This window comes from Manihot esculenta, chromosome 8, assembly GCF_001659605.2.
Source record: "Manihot esculenta cultivar AM560-2 chromosome 8, M.esculenta_v8, whole genome shotgun sequence".
NCBI classification, from domain to species: Eukaryota; Viridiplantae; Streptophyta; class Magnoliopsida; order Malpighiales; family Euphorbiaceae; genus Manihot; species Manihot esculenta.
The window spans coordinates 39,882,327-39,898,960 of NC_035168.2; the positions used below are offsets into that span (position 1 = coordinate 39,882,327).

A 16,634-nucleotide genomic window follows, 5' to 3' on the forward strand; every position below is an offset into this window, starting at 1 on the left:
ATATAAAGTCATATTTTTATTAAATCATAATTGATGAAATCTATTTTTATTGACGAGATAATACAAGAAAGTTTTGAATTATTAAGGGATTTCATTATTAGGTTTTAATTTTCTAGTAATTTTAATAAATTTATTAATAAATTTAAAAATTTATTGATAAATTTTAATATAAAAATTTTCATATAAAAATTTAGCAATGAATTTAAAATTCGATATTATTAACGGATTTTAAAATTCACTAATAATTTATAAATATATTAAATAATTAATATTAAAATTTATTAATGAATTTAAAATTTATTAGTAAATTTATTGATAATTTATTAATAAATTTTAATTTATTAATAAATTTTAAAAAATATTTAAATTAATAATAAACACTACACTAATTAATAATATTAATAAATTACTAACGAATTTAAAAATTTATTATTAAATTTTATTATTAAATTAGTAAATAAAAAAATATTGAATTTACTAAAATATGTGATCCATTAATAATTTTAGAGATAAATTTAAAATAAAATTTCACATAAAATTTTATATTTTTCTTATAAAAATTCATATTTTTCTGGTACTAACGGATTTATTATGATAATTTAAAAAAAAAATTTAAAAATTTAAAAACAATTTTACAAATCCATTATTAAATCGATTAATAATATACATTTACTAATATAATACCTCTCTCTCCTTTAATTACTTATTTATTTTATTATTATTTTTTTTATTTACTTTTTTTATGAATTTCTTTCATTTTATTTTCTTATTTCATAATTTTTTCAATTTATTTTTTTTATTATTTTCCTTTCACCTCTTGTTCTTTTTATTTAGTTCTCATCTCCTTCTATATATTATTTTCTTTATTTTCTCCATAATTTTCTTTTCATTTCCTTTTTTTTAAAATAATTTTCTTCAATTTTCTTCCATTTTATTCAATTTTCATTTATATTATTTTATCTCATATTATGTTCTTCTATCTATAATTTTTATATTATTTCTATTCATTTATTTTCTTCACTAGTTTTTCTATTTTTCTCATTTCTCTAATCACTTTTTTACTCTACTTTCACTCTCCCTTAATTTTTATAATTTTTATTTTTCTATAATTTTCTTTTTTTCTTTCTTATCATTTTCTCTCATTTACTTTTCTTTTATTTCTATTTTCTATATATTTCTAATAAATATTAAACATAAATTAAAATTTTAATAACAATATTGATATAATTTAATTTTTATTAAATTAATAAAAAATAATATTAATAATAAAATTTATTATTTAATTAAAATAATAATTATTTTAAAATTATTTAATTTTTCAATAAATTTATTAATAAATGTAAAATCTATCGACAATAAATTTACTAACGGATTGCAATTTATTGATAATTTACTGACGAATTTTACATCAGATAGTAAATTATTTTTCTCTCAATTAAAAATTATTAATAATAATAATAAAAATTCCATTAGGATTATTAACAAATTTGAAAATCAATAGTTTTAATAACAGGTCATAATCCATTGATAATTCATTACCCCATAGGATTACCGACATAAAAAATTTAAAATTTATTTTGGTGCAGTATGTATACTAAGGGCACTCACTAATTTGCTTTTCGTTTAGTATCTTGTTTTCTTATAAGATGTGGAATTTAAGCAAACAATATATTTAGTATTGTGCTAGAATACTTATTTATTCCATATCATTATAATATTTTAGGAATTTAAGCAAACAATATATTTTTAATTATTGAATTAAATTAAATTTTGTATCGCAACATTATAAATTAATACATTGTTTATGGATAATTATATATTGAAAGAGTAGATAAATCAATTAAAATTTAATATGTAAATAAAAATGATCAAACAAACCATAAAGTAGATTCTCAAAATAAAATCTATAAATAATTTTTGTTTTTAAATTAAAGTTGTTTATTAGCTTTTCATTTAATGTATTAGATCGTGTTGTAATTAAATTCATAATAGATTTGAGCATTAAAATTCTTTATAATATTTCAATTTGATTAAGAAAATTTGTGCCGTATATATACACAACTATTCTTTTATAAAATCAATTTGTAACGTTACTTTATGTTAATTTTCGCTCATGATCCTTCAATTTATATTAATTTATTTTTAAAACTATTTCAATTTAAGTATCATTCATTTCTTTTTACCCGTTATGGCATTTCAATTAAAAATGATTTCTTTATCCTCACATCTCTCATGCAATTTTATTCTCTATTATATATATACCTCATAAAACTTACAAAATTAAATAAAATGGATGACTATAATTAAAATCATTAAATTTAATAATAATATTTAATAAAATATAATTAAGATTAGTACTAATTATAAAAGTATTACTAAAAATTATGAATTATTAGTATTTATTTTATAAAAAGAAGATGAATACAGAAAGTAAAATATTTAACAAATTCAATTACTAAAAAATTTTTTAATATTGCTTAAAGAATTAAGATTATATATTCAATAATTAAAATATAAATAATAAAAAAAATTCATATTAGGGGATTGAGGAGGAAAGAAATAAAATATATATTTTTACTTGTATTAACGGTAATAATATTTGAATTGAAGTTAAAAGGATTATAAAAATATTAAAATTTAGTGGCTAAATTGAAAATAATCTAACATAGAAGGACAGGGGATGAAAATTATCATTATTTACTAAAAAAATTAGAAAAGCCAGCATCGGACCGGATGAACGATAATCCGAAAAACAACAAAAGAAAAAAAAAGTTTAAATATACGCGAGCGGGAAAAAAAATTAAGTGATACACTCACTCTCACTACCGCACACATTTCAAATTTCTGTCTCTCTCTATCTCTAATCTCTTGTTCGCCCTCTTCTCGCTCCCTTTGTAAATTCGCTCCTCTAGATTTCTAAATAACCTCCTCCGTTGTATCTGGCTTTTGCCACTCCACCGAGGTACTTATCTATCTCTTTCTCCGCCAATTGCTGCTAATGTAGATGCTGATTTCATTTTTATGCTTTTTTTTTTTTTTTTTAAATCGTCATAGAGTTCTAAGTTGCAAATGAATTATGGTGCCAGAGGAAGAAACGAAATCAATTAGAAATCGTATAATTTCAGTATAGGAGTTCAGTGGTGATGCTGTTACTCTTTAGGAATTGCTTTTTTTTTTCCCCCACTATTGTTCACAAAAATTGGATTTTAATGTGAAGCTTGATCGAGATCTGAGACCTCATTGTTTATTTGCATATGGTGATACTAAGCTAGTTGTTTTCCTTTTGGTGTGAATCTAAACAGAGTTGGTTTCTATGCTAAATCTGATTTTATTGAGCAATTTTTGTGGATGCGTAGATAAACTTTGTGCAGATTTTTTTTTTGAAAAAAAATGGGAGTGGAGAACTACCATGTGATAGAGTTAGTAGGTGAAGGCTCTTTTGGGAAAGTGTACAAAGGGAGGCGCAAGTTCACTGGCCAGGTGCATTTGCTGTTTCCATCCTTTGTGATACTAATTGGCAAGTTTGTTGTGATTTTTTCTAAAAAATTCTTCTCGTTCTTTTTGATGATAGACTGTTGCAATGAAATTTATTATGAAGCATGGGAAAAGTGAGAAGGATATACATAATTTGAGACAGGAAATTGAGGTAATATCGTTTTAGACTAAAAGCTTAGGTCAACCTCCTTTTGAAAGTAATACTTCACGGTTGAATTTCTTTCTAATGGTTGTATATTAATTTCTTTGGTTGAATTGAGGTTTAATAATTTATATGTAACAGATTCTAAGAAAGTTGAAGCATGAAAATATTATTGAAATGCTTGATTCCTTCGAAAGCCCCCAAGAATTCTGTGTTGTCACTGAATTTGCGCAGGTAATCGCTTCCTTTCTTTGTTATGGGCAATGATAATTCACATGATATATCTAATTATCTATCCGCTCTCTTTTACTATCTTGGAATAGCTTACAGACACAAGGTGTAATTCTAGAATCAGTTAAGATGCATGACTAATTGATGGCATTTGCTAATGTGCAGGGTGAATTATTTGAGATACTAGAGGATGATAAATGTCTTCCTGAAGAACAGGTTCAAGCAATAGCAAAGCAGTTGGTATTTCCCTCTATAAGCACAAAATATCAGCACAATTGATTTGATTTGCAGGCTCTAATACTTTTTTGTTCCAGTAATGATAATATTATCTTTTTCATTCAAAATTTCGGCCATTCAATCTTGCAGGTAAGAGCTCTGCATTATTTGCATTCCAACCGTATCATCCATCGAGACATGAAACCGCAGAACATACTCATCGGTGCTGGTTCAGTAGTTAAGGTTAGATGCGGCGCTGGTATCTTTACAGAACATTCAAATTTAAGGGAGTTATTTTACTTGCTGAAGTACTTTCATATCTGTCGATGGTACCTATGTAGTGTATAATAATGCAATTGCTGCATACAACATATACCGACACATTTCATTTATCTATGAGAAAATTCCTCATTGTTTGATCTTTAAATGAGTTTATTCAGTTAACATCAATTGTCATCTCTGGTAATTTATATCTTGTCCTCCTGTTTTACATTAAATGCTAGTTTTTATTATCTCATCACGGACCAGTAAAGGTGGTTATGATCTTGTATGTCCTTTTTAATATGTCACAGCTTTGTGATTTTGGATTTGCACGTGCCATGTCCACAAATACTGTGGTCTTGCGATCCATTAAAGGTTTGGCATCAATATTTACGATTTGACATTTCAATTTGTAGATTTTGCCCTTCTTTTTTCTTCCATGCATGGTTCTTAAAATTCTCGCTTTTCCTTTCCAGGCACTCCACTGTACATGGCTCCAGAGTTGGTACGTGAGCAACCGTACAACCACACTGCTGATTTATGGTCTCTTGGAGTCATACTGTATGTGCAATGTCTTTATTTTTCTCCTCTTTTATCTACCCATTTATTGGGGGAAGTTCGTTTTTATGTTTTCAATTCAATTAGTTACGCAAACAAAAATTTTCCTTGTCATTGCACTTCTCTCACAAAGGTAACAAATCATAGTTTATTTGATTAGAAGAGGAAGTTACAGATACATTTCAAATGTCATGTAATTATGGTATGATAATCTGATAATTTATTTAGCATTTTGTTTTTGTCTTATTCTTTGTCTTGGTTTGACATACTCAATTGAAGCTAACAGGCCACGATTCCAATAGGTATGAATTATTTGTTGGCCAGCCCCCATTCTATACAAATTCAGTTTATGCACTCATCCGACACATTGTTAAGGTGCATTTGCTCGAGAACTTTTTAGTTAACTTAGTTCAAGCTTTAAGACCTTGTGTGTGAAATAGTAACTAATCTTTGTGTAATTTCCCAGGATCCGGTAAAATATCCTGATGATATGAGTCCAAACTTCAAAAGCTTTCTGAAGGGATTGCTCAATAAGGTTGTTTTATGCCTGCCCTTTTAGATAATCGTCATTAGTTTTATTTTTTTATGTTAATTGGCCTTATTTCATGCAAAACAGGTACCACAAAATCGATTGACTTGGCCTGCTCTTCTTGAGCATCCATTTATTAAGGAAACCTTGGATGAAATGGAAGCCAGGGTAATGTTATTCCATACATGCTATTAATTTCTCTCTCTCTCTTCTCTCTTCAATTTTGAAGACTAGAAGGCTCAATTTGTACCTGTCTCACTAGTAAAAAGCAGCACATGAATATCTTCCTCTTGAGAATGGTATCACAGTGCCATCAGGCGTAGACATCCTTTTATTATCTCTATACACAAGCTTTTTCAGACATTTTTTAAACATGCTTAGTCTATATTATGAAATTCCATAACAATTTGTGAACCTCTTCAGGAAACGCGTGCTGCAACTGCTGCAGCCAGGGGATGTGATGCAGCATGGAGAGGTGAAGGAAATATTATCCAAGCATCAGCTGATGTAGCTGTCTCCAGTCCTGAGGGTATGGCATTCATTAAATACTTCATATACATTGACTTAATTGTGTTAAAAACTTAAAATGTTAGACATATCGACGTTGTAGGTAGAAGTAATTCTGTTGCTGCTGTTCAGAATGGTAATTCTCCAAAGCTTCATAATGATTGTAGACTGAACAGTCCTAATGCAGCCACAGGCAATTCTTCACCACATGAGGAGTTCCCTGGATTTGCAAGTCCTAATGATGTTAAACAGCCAGGTAGATGAAATATTGCTGTCAATGGTTTAATTTGTATTCTTTCTGCTTCTGATTTCCTTGAAAATGACAAAAGAAACAGGATAAGGTTCTTATGATATCTTGTTCTATCTGGTATTGGAATGACCTCATATATCATACTTATACCAGGTAGATAATTGGTAATTCCAAATTTTAGGCTAACTGAAATGTTATAAAGTATCAGAAAATTGTGGCATGTTGGTTTGTTCATTTCTTTCACATAACAAAAAGATCGCCTTGGTCTTTTAAAATTTGCTTACAAAAACAATAGATTGGAAATAGTTTGAACTTTCAAAATTTATACTTAATGCAAAACCCTATTTCCTGGTCATTTCTATACAGTGATTTATGATTACATGTTGAGTTCTATCAACTTTACTATATATAAGAGGTCTAGAGTCTTTTAGGAGGGTCTGCAACCTTCTGATTATTTTTCCTTGGTGTCGTCGTCAATGAATGTATGCTCATGGAGATACAGACTTTTATTACTCATGAAAACCTGGACTTTCCCTTCATTATTTCCAATTATACATGACTCCATTTCAATGTGAAAACTGACAAGTGTACTTGCGTCTTGTTTCTTTTCAGGTAGCCAGGCATTAGACAGATTGGAAAACAACTCCCGTACGGTTAAAGGTGCACAAATAATTGGCCAAGATAACGAAGCATTAGCGCTTGTTCTGCTACCCTTAAAAAGATGGTCAAAGGAATCCCAACATTCTTGCAGGTGAAGTTTAGTTTCATTTTCAGTGACAACCGTCGTATTACCTACTTAACAATGTTAATCATTTCATTTTTCAGCTTAGGCAAAAATAAACTCATTTTGTGGATTAGTTCGTAGAGAAGTTAAAAGTATGGAGTACAAACCATGCTTTTTTAATATGGAAATTGAAAACCAAGGAAAAGATATACCGGAGAATAACGTCGTTGCACATTACATGCCTGTGGAAAGCCATCGGGCATATTGCTATAATTAGAATTTAATGTTAAAGAATAGTTATTTTTCTGCTAAAGAAAATAAGAAAGATTATGTGATGGCATGATTTTGATAATTTATTATCACTTTTGATAATGGCTTAAGTGTTTCACTTTTTGAGTGCAACTCAGATTTGGTGCAGATATGGCATGGTTTTATTCGTGATGAAGTACATTCATATTCTCACTTTTATGCATAAAACCATAAGCCATACCACCTATCACAAAAATATTGAACAGTGGAGATTGTAGTTTTGATCTTTTAATGCTTTACTATGCATATTTTATCACTTTCATATGGTCGAGCAGGCGTACCATTTTAGTATCTACTTTGTATATTGCCTTGAATTAGAAAAAAAAAAAGCCTACGACTTCTAATTGAGAAATAAAATGCTTTTCTAACATATTCAGGGATCAAGATCTTCCTACTTCAAATCAGTCATTGAGAATTCTATCAAACTTGGCTGCAGCTGGGGCAATACAGTCTTGCAGGTTACTTGATGAAATACTATGTGTACTTCTTGACTTCACTGGCATTATAATCAGCTTGAAGTCCTTGGAACTCAATGATTTAATTGCAAAGGTATATTGAGGTTGAATTTCACTTGGAAATCAGCAGTCTTTTCACTTGCAAATTTGCATGCCTGTACTGCAATGATATAAGGTGCTGGATATTTGGATTGTTTACGAGTGGATTTTGGTCGACTACATTATTGTGATTTCACGAGTTTATAAATTATGTTCCATTTTCATTTCATTTTTTTGTGCCAGTTCTAGATATCATTAAGGCTAAAGACTTGGCAGTCGGCAGCATTAATGAAAACTCTACAATCCATTATGAAGTTTTTGTTCTTTGTTCCAGAATTGTGTTCTTTGGATTTTGGATATTGTTCTCCTTTCCTCACATTTTGAAACTTATTCTGTGTACGAATTTTGCCAAAATTGGCCGCACAAATGCAGAAAGTATTTTTCCTGTCAAAACAGCTGTATGTCTTCTATCCGCATGTGCTGTGAACGGTAATTGTATCATTATCTGATGACTTGATGTGGATGACAACTCCAATTTTTTTGTTATGCAGAGTTTCGCCATTACGAAACTATTATTAGATAACAAAGGCGATGGTTTTGGGGCTTCATATTTCACGCATTGGGTTGCCCTAAGTGAAAATTTTGTGCAGGTAATGTGTTATAGGAATCATTAATTCCTCTACTCATTAAAGCCCTTGTTTCCAGATTTTGATAACAAAGAATGTATAGGTTGTTGGTTCCAATGAGGACACCTCAGGAAGAGTTCTGTACGAGGCCAGTGCTTGCATCACAGTTGTGTTGTCAAGAGTAGCTCAGGGTCTTCAAGCAACTTCTTTGAATTCAAGTCCTGAAGCAGTTTCTACTCCAGTTATGAGTGAAACAATGAAGCGCATCCTGGATCATGCTAAGACATGTGGATTAGTTGAACATCTATGCCTTAGTTTAGCAACATCAGGATCAAGTCTCATTTCAGGTTCTTCAAACATGTTGCGAGCTGCTTGCGAGGCTTGTAGGGCTATCTGGTCATTGATAGATGCAGTGGAAACTCTTTTCATGAAATCAAATGTCTATTCATTTCCATTAAATGCTCTATGGAGTCATTCTTTAACCCGACTTGAGATTAGAGACCAGGAACGAGGTTCATTGACTGGGACAGATTCGTCCAGAATTATTGATGCAGTGACAAGAGCATTCCTAAAATCGAAGGCTGTCCAGGTGGCTATTTATTATTGCCTTCACCAACGTCTAGAGGCTGTTCTCTCTGCTAGCATTCAGGTGTTTTTCTTGCATCATTAACTTTTGAGATTGAAAAAGATTGCTTATTTAAAGACTATTTGTTCACAATATTTTTGCTCACATTTACAAATTCATTGTTCTTGAAATGTTTCAGCTTTTGTCAAGGTGCTGCCTGCATAGTGCAATCGTCCCTGGTGTTCTGTGTGGTTTGCCTAGTTCTCTTCCTGTTACTACTGTTGTTAGTGGCGGGGGAGATGGAACTATTGTTTCTGAAATCTTCTCTATTTTATCTTTGTGTCCATCTTCAAACAAAGATAATGTAATGGGCGAAACAAATAACTTCAAGAGCAAACTAGTGAATCCTTCTGCCCTAATTATGCATTCATGCCTTATACTTGCAACAATTGCCCAATGTTTGAAGTCAACCGGAAGAAATTCTGCTCTGTTTATGCTCACCACCTCTCCGAAGAAGCAGCTATCCCGACTTTCAGTTATTGCCCATCAATTTTCACATGATGACAGAACAAAAAATTCATTGCAACCTCATTGTGCCTCAGCTATGCTGGCTCTTGCATCTATTCTATCTCTTGAAAGTGGAGCTTCCGTTGAGTCTTCTATCTCTGAAACATCACTGCCTTTGATTCCTCGCACTGGCACAATCTGTGAACACCTCAAGATTTCCACAGGCAATGAGAGTGAACTAGGCCCTAATAAAGCAAATAGTGTAATCTCATACTGGCACGGCCTTAGGGATGGGTGTGTTGGCTTGCTAGAATCGAGACTGAAATGGGGAGGTCCATTAGCTGTACAACAGTTATGTGCAAGTGGTATCCCTCTGCTTCTCATTGACTTGTTAACCAACAATCATCTGACTGCTTCTCCTCAAGGAATGGACGGCACAAAGGATCGAGTTGGGTTATCCCCTCTTGGGGTCATATGGACAATATCATCGATATGCTACTGTCTTCCAGGTGGCACCTCAATCTTTCGCCAGGTTTTAGTTAGGAGTGAACATGTCAAGCTCATTGCTGAGTTGATATCTGATGTGCATCTCAAGCTCGTGAAGTGCTGGAGTGGGCCCGGTGGAGGGAACGACGGTGTCAGAGACATAACAAATGCAGTAATTGATCTCTTAGCCTTTCCTTTTGTTGCCATACAGAGTGCTCCTGGTTTGCCTTCAGCTACTGCTTCTGTAAACAGTGGATTCCTTCTCAGCATGGGTTCACCTGGTGGAAGAATATGCATGGAAGATAAGAATATGGTTAAAGCAATCGAGGAAGACATGGGAAAATATCTTAAAATCCTTCTTGAGGTTAGACAAATATTTTTGTTTTTTTTTGTTCATTCTTTCTTTTTCCTGGGTCATAGGTCAGAGCAGGAAGGACTTATTTCATCCAATTTTAATATACTGGACCAGCTACTCTTCTATACTTACAAGAAGGTTTAAAGTTACTAATGTCTATTGCAATTCTGGCTGATAAATTCAATAACCTTTATCATCAAGTGTCTTAATTCTGCTTGTAGTTCCGTAGTTGTGGAAGCAGGATAAAATGCTCAGTCACAAAAGCCATGTTTAATAGAAACTTACACGTGCTTTTTATTCATTTGCTACCGCACACTTTAGGTTGGAGTGCCCAGCATTATTCTTCGATGCATAGAACATTTGGAGTTAAAAGATTTGGGAAGGCCGGTTGCATTTCTAGCCAAAATGGTGGCCCACCGGCCTCTTGCAGTTCAACTTGTGGGGAAAGGCCTCCTGGATCCAAACAGGATGAGAAGATTGCTTGATAACTCAAGTCCAAGAGAGGTCATGCTGGACGCTGTGATGATTGTTTCTGATCTAGCTCGTATGGACAAGGTCGTTTTATTGTTCTTATTATTCTTATAGTTAACGCGTTCCAAACAAACGAATAACCTTTCCTAGTCTTGCTTTTTTTGTAGGCGTTAACTCCATTAGTCATTTCCGAACCTGGGGTTATTATTATTATTATTATTATTATTTCCGAATCAAATTCGAAACTGCTTTAGTCTTGTGGTTTTGTTTCCTTTTCTTAATTCTTAGGTTGTGTGATGGAGTTTTCTCTTCCTTTTTTTAAAGATTTAATATTACAATAATTAGTAGAAAGATAGTGTTAACTTTCAAGTATTTTACTTCACTATGTCATTGAACTCTTTATGGACAGATTATTTTTTATTTTTTTAAAAAAATAGTATTTGAAAAATGGTATATTTTTAAGTGCTCAAGCGCTGACTGATAAGCCTCGATATTATTGGTCTTCAGGGTTTCTATGATCACATTAATGCAGCTTCTATATTGGAATTCTTGAAGGAGTTCCTTGTACATGAAGATCCCAATGTACGTGCAAAGGCATGCAGCGCTTTAGGCAACATGTGTCGGCACAGCTCCTACTTCTATGGCTCACTGGTAAGTTCAGAGAATAAATTGCTGTGAGTGATGCTCAACCATGTGGATTCTTGAGGACAGTTCTATTATGAAATCTCAAATTAATTTCTTTTCCGTACAACTTGAGGACAGTTCTATGCTGGTTGGAATATTTCTTGCTTGTTCTCACTGGTTATTATGATTTCTAGGCAACACATCAAATAATTGGCCTTCTTATTGATCGGTGTGCTGATCCAGATAAACGCACGCGGAAATTTGCTTGTTTTGCAGTAAGATTTTATGCTTTACCATCCTTCTGTTTTGCTGTGTAGCCAGGATGGTTTCCCATTCAGTTCAGACACAATGTTGGAACAATTGATTGAATTTATTTTTTGAGAAAACAAAACATGTGAATCTGCGTAATAATGAATCATATATCTGAAACAGCACATGTAATCTCTCCCTCTCTCCAGATTGGAAATGCTGCCTACCATAATGATATGTTGTATGATGAGCTCAGAAGATCTATACCTCAATTAGCAAATTTGCTGCTCTCAACCGAAGAAGACAAGACTAAAGCCAATGCTGCTGGTGCATTAAGCAATCTTGTTCGCAATTCCAACAAACTTTGTGAAGATATTGTCTCTAAAGGAGCCATGCAGGTTAGTATATAACTAGACAGGGATAATTACTAAAAGTGCCTGTAGTATAAATTAAGGTTGGAACATCTTAAATTGTTACTATGTGAGACTAAAAGATTCTAAATTTTCGAGTGAAATTATGGTGTAAATTTTTTTTTTTCCCCAAATTTTAGTCATTTCAAGCAATCTTGTGATGATATCTAAAAGAATTTGTACAGATCATTTAATGCATGACAATTATTATTATGAGAACTATAAATATTAGATTCAACCTTATTATTTGAAACTCTTTCAAATTTTGACATAATAACACTTTATATGTTTACAATTTATTAGGCTAACTAAATCCTCAGTAAAATAGAAAATTTTTAGGAGTATGAATTCTGATTCTTGAATTGTTCAAAACTGAAATGATAACATTTTAAATGTTAGGACACCTATTGAAACTTATCCATTATAACTGTCTTTTTTTTTTTTTTTAAGTTATACCATAAATTTTCCTACGTTAGCATTTGCATGATTTATTGCAAGTTGAACTTATAAACACTTCAATTTGTACAAAGTAGTATGAAACTTCGACACGCGGTTATTCTATTCTTATCATTCTTTTTTGTTTTTAATTTATAATTTGACGTTATTGAATGATGTATATAATGATTTTCAAATTACAGTACCAAATGTTCTATTTTGATATAGCATTAAGAAGGCTAAAATGAACTGAAGGCACTTCTGTATTCGGTTGAAACAACCTGACGTTAGAGGGATTATTTGATACAGCAATCAAAAGAAATATATTATATGCATCCGAAATATTATAATCATTAATGCTATATGATATTTATGAAATACAATGCGATTGTTTCTTATTTCAGGCTTTACTAAAGTTGGTGGCTGACTGTTCGGCGATGGCCTTAAACCCAAGTAGAAGAGATGCTGTAAATGAATCGCCCCTAAAAATAGCTCTTTTTTCGTTGGCAAAGATGTGTGCACATGCTCCCTGCAGACAGTTCCTCCGTTCATCGGAGTTGTTCCCTGTGATTGGACAGCTTCGACAGTCTCCAGAGTCGACAATTGCAAACTACGCCAGTGTTATAATGAGCAAAGTTGCTAATGCTTGAAACACGAAGGCTACAACTACAAGGAGTTAAAGGTATAATGGTTTTAACTTAAGTTTTCCACTCGGCTATATGGCTGATTGCTAAATGTTATGCCAAATCTTGGCTTTATAGTTTACATGATTGTGAAATGAAATATAGAGCATAATGAAAATTATTCTATATAGTTTATGCTGTACTTTCAATTGTGAAAATTTAATTTCTTGACATTTGTAGGTTCTAAATAAAAGTTTCCTCTTGTATTTATATGAAATTCTCTTATCTCGTGATTGTGAGGATGATGTAATTTTTTCTTTTTTCCATTTTAATTTCTAGTTTCTATAATATATTGAAAACCGTCTTGATCGGATAGATTCTAAGTTAGATCAACGGATTTAATTTAAAATTTAGGAAATTAGATTTTTTGTTTTTTTGAATTGAATATTAAAGCCCTCTTGGGCACCAATACAGATTTTAAGACCCAAGGCCTTAATGGGGGAAAGATCCCCCCAAGTCCATTGCCCAGAGGCCAAGCTCAAACCCAGAGACTTAGCTCCTGACTGCAGGTGATGGTCTTCGGCACCGCCAATAACTGATCCCCAAGTTAGCCAACGGTGCTCTGAAGATGCAGGCGACTGAAACTCTATGGATGAAAGCATATACCAGAGCTTCGAGAAGGATGCAAGCCACAAAGCACAAACCCAGCACCAAAGCAGCAAAAATCTCCCAATAGCTAATTGAAGAGATTGAAGAATAAAGCATCAACACTTTCAGCTTCATTGCGAAGGAGGGGCTACCTTGTTGCCTTCAGAGCTCCGACTCTGAAAATCGAGTTCTGTTCCATTGTTGTCTGATTAAAGATTAATTTTAGTCAATTTAATTGTAATTAGTTTCTATTTAATTTTTGTTCGAAAAGGTTTAGAAATAAATCAGAAGAATGGAAGAGTGTAAGATATGATTGCTTTAACTCTTCTTTTAAATAATTATATAGTTTCATCAGTTAAAAAATAAAGATTTACACTACTTTTGAAAAAATTGGGAATTATTTGATAACTATAAAATAGAAAAATTAATACGACGCTATGTAATTCTCTTTTATTCCCCTAACACATTCAAAATTTGAGAGGCATGGAGATTTCTTTTTAAGCACGTGATACGCGCTGTGGACCGGTCTATTATTGGAATTGAGTCTAAAATTTAATCATAATTAAAAATTAAAGTTAACAATTTAAGGATTTGAAGCAGATTAAAATTGAGACTCTAATGGGTTAATATGTTTCATTTTCAACCTTTAAATCAAATAACATTAGATTAAATTATTAGTTCTATTTTTTTTAAATAACCATTAGATTATTTAAATTTAGAATTAAAATTTGTTATAGTGATGAAAAATGTGAAGGGCTTTCAAAAACAAGTAATCATCGGTTTAAAATAGTCAATTTTTTAAATAAATTAATTTTTTTAAAAAATAAAAAAATATATAATTTGAATATATTTAATTAATATATTAAATTTTTAAAAAATAAATAGGGTGTGAGACATAAATATTTTCACTCCAAATATATATATAATACTTAAAATATAATATTTAATTTAATATAAAAAATTATATATTAACTAAATATTCAAGTTTCAAAAAAATAAATTCTTAACTCACTTAATAATTAATATATATTCTTTTTATAATAATAATAATAATAATTGTCAAAAAATATAAAAATATTTATATTTAATTTAATTAATTTCTTTTTTATTTAAATGTATTTATAACCTATACAAAATTATATTATAAAAATTTTTATTCATTATTATTTATCAATAAATATAATTTTTAATTTTTATTTAAATATTTAATTATAATAAAAAAGCTAAAATTAAAAATAAAAAAATGACTTAGAAGATAATTAGTTGAGAAGGAGAATTTACTAACTTTTCAAAAATTATAGAATCATGACAATTAATGTTACAGAACAGTTTAAAATTGAAGCTTAAATATTTATGAGTTCTTTAAACCTCACTCATTATAACTTGTTGGTATTTAATTATGGATAACTGAACTATAAACTAATGAAAATTCAGAGAAGGAAACGAAAAGTAGCAAACATTTTTCAAATTTATTATTTTTCTTAATCTTTTTTTGGCAATCTCATCAATCAAATTATTCACATACATACCAGAGTTTTGATGCGAGTATTACACACAAGAAGATTCCAGTAAAGTAGAAAAGGCCATGTGTCAGAAAAGTCGAAACACAATTCAAAGTTGATAAGTAGTTGTACTTATCACTCACTGCTATGACAGCAACCGAGCACTGCACAATTAGACAAGGACAGCTTGAATGTTATACCTTAATTAATAATTCTTTATTAAATTAATAAACTCATAATAATATTAATATTTATTTTAATAATAATATAAAAATGATATTCATGAAGTTTTTTCCTTATAATTTGAGGATATTTATTTTATGAGAAATATTTTTTATATATTTTAATGTTTAAAATATTTAAAAAATTTAATTAATAAAATTTTTTATTAAATTTTTTGTATATAAATTTATTAATATGTTTTATTTTTTAAATTAAAATTAAATAATAAAAAATAAATTATCATATTAAAAAATATTTTTTAAAAAAAATATTTTCTAAATATAAATTAATTACTACAGACAAATAAAATCTTAATGTCAAATTTTAAATCTTGTGCACTCCGAGACTTAGCCTGGTGAAAAGTGCATTCTGATAAATCTGAGAGGTCTGAGGTTCGATTCCCCCAACCCCTATTTTTAAATAAAAAAAATCTTGAATCTTGTGGTGAGTTTTATGTTGAATAATTAATTATTAATTTTTCTTTTTTCTACTATAAAATTAAAAACATAGATATGCATTTATTTTATTTTGAATTTGTAAAAGTATTGAGAAGCACATGTTACCTGCTTAGATGACGTGGCGGCAGGAGAATCAAATTTTTATTCATCTGGCATTAATACCCTTCCCTTTATTTTTATCTAATTTTGACTTTATAAAAAAATAATAATAAATTTCAACTTTGTAAATTCTTGAAAAGGAATAAGATGTACAATGGACCACTTGCTACTAATATATAAAATGAATTACTTTTTATCTTTTCCATATTTTGATGATATAAAGTTATGGATACGGCAAAAATCTATTTAAATTTCTGATAAATTTTGAAATAATTATATACATTTTTAATAAATTTTTTAATTTAGAAGTGTCATGATTAAAGTTGAATTAAATCAAATCGTTATATTTTGTTATACTCTCTAATTATATAAACAAAATTTTTCCTACTACGACGAGTCTTATTAATTAATGAACTCTAAAGAAAATTTCAAATTTATGTGTATTACTCTTTAACCTATTTTTCTGTAAAAATTACTCATCCCTAAAACATAATTTATAAAGTAAGCATTAATCGATAACATAAATATCATTTGATACAATTATCAAATTGGAGAAAATTACAGAGATAATTATTCTTCTAGCAGATTTTCTAGAGTATATGAATGAATTTTTTTTAAAAAAGTAATAGATAAATGAG

The 16,634-nt window shown here is 30.2% G+C and overlaps 1 protein-coding gene across 2 annotated transcripts; it reads left to right on the forward strand.

Moving 5' to 3' along the window:
• The first annotated feature begins 2,795 nt into the window (after nt 1-2,795).
• LOC110620245 (serine/threonine-protein kinase TIO) lies at nt 2,796-13,907 on the forward strand. Of its 2 annotated transcripts, XM_043959303.1 has the most exons (24): nt 2,796-2,962; nt 3,357-3,480; nt 3,572-3,646; nt 3,779-3,871; nt 4,034-4,108; nt 4,235-4,327; nt 4,657-4,720; nt 4,822-4,906; nt 5,206-5,278; nt 5,370-5,438; nt 5,520-5,600; nt 5,856-5,961; nt 6,043-6,195; nt 6,802-6,940; nt 7,600-7,771; nt 8,268-8,366; nt 8,446-8,991; nt 9,107-10,264; nt 10,577-10,810; nt 11,234-11,377; nt 11,545-11,625; nt 11,809-11,997; nt 12,849-13,126; nt 13,542-13,907. In XM_043959303.1, the coding sequence occupies exons 2-23, from the start codon at nt 3,391-3,393 to the stop codon at nt 13,092-13,094; spliced, it is 4,065 nt and encodes a 1,354-aa protein (XP_043815238.1). In that variant the 5' UTR covers nt 2,796-2,962; nt 3,357-3,390; the 3' UTR covers nt 13,095-13,126; nt 13,542-13,907. The 2 variants fall into 2 exon arrangements, with proteins under 2 accessions (XP_043815238.1, XP_021619586.1); XM_021763894.2 differs by lacking the exon at nt 13,542-13,907 and having other exon boundaries at nt 12,849-13,356.
• The last annotated feature ends 2,727 nt before the right edge of the window (nt 13,908-16,634 follow it).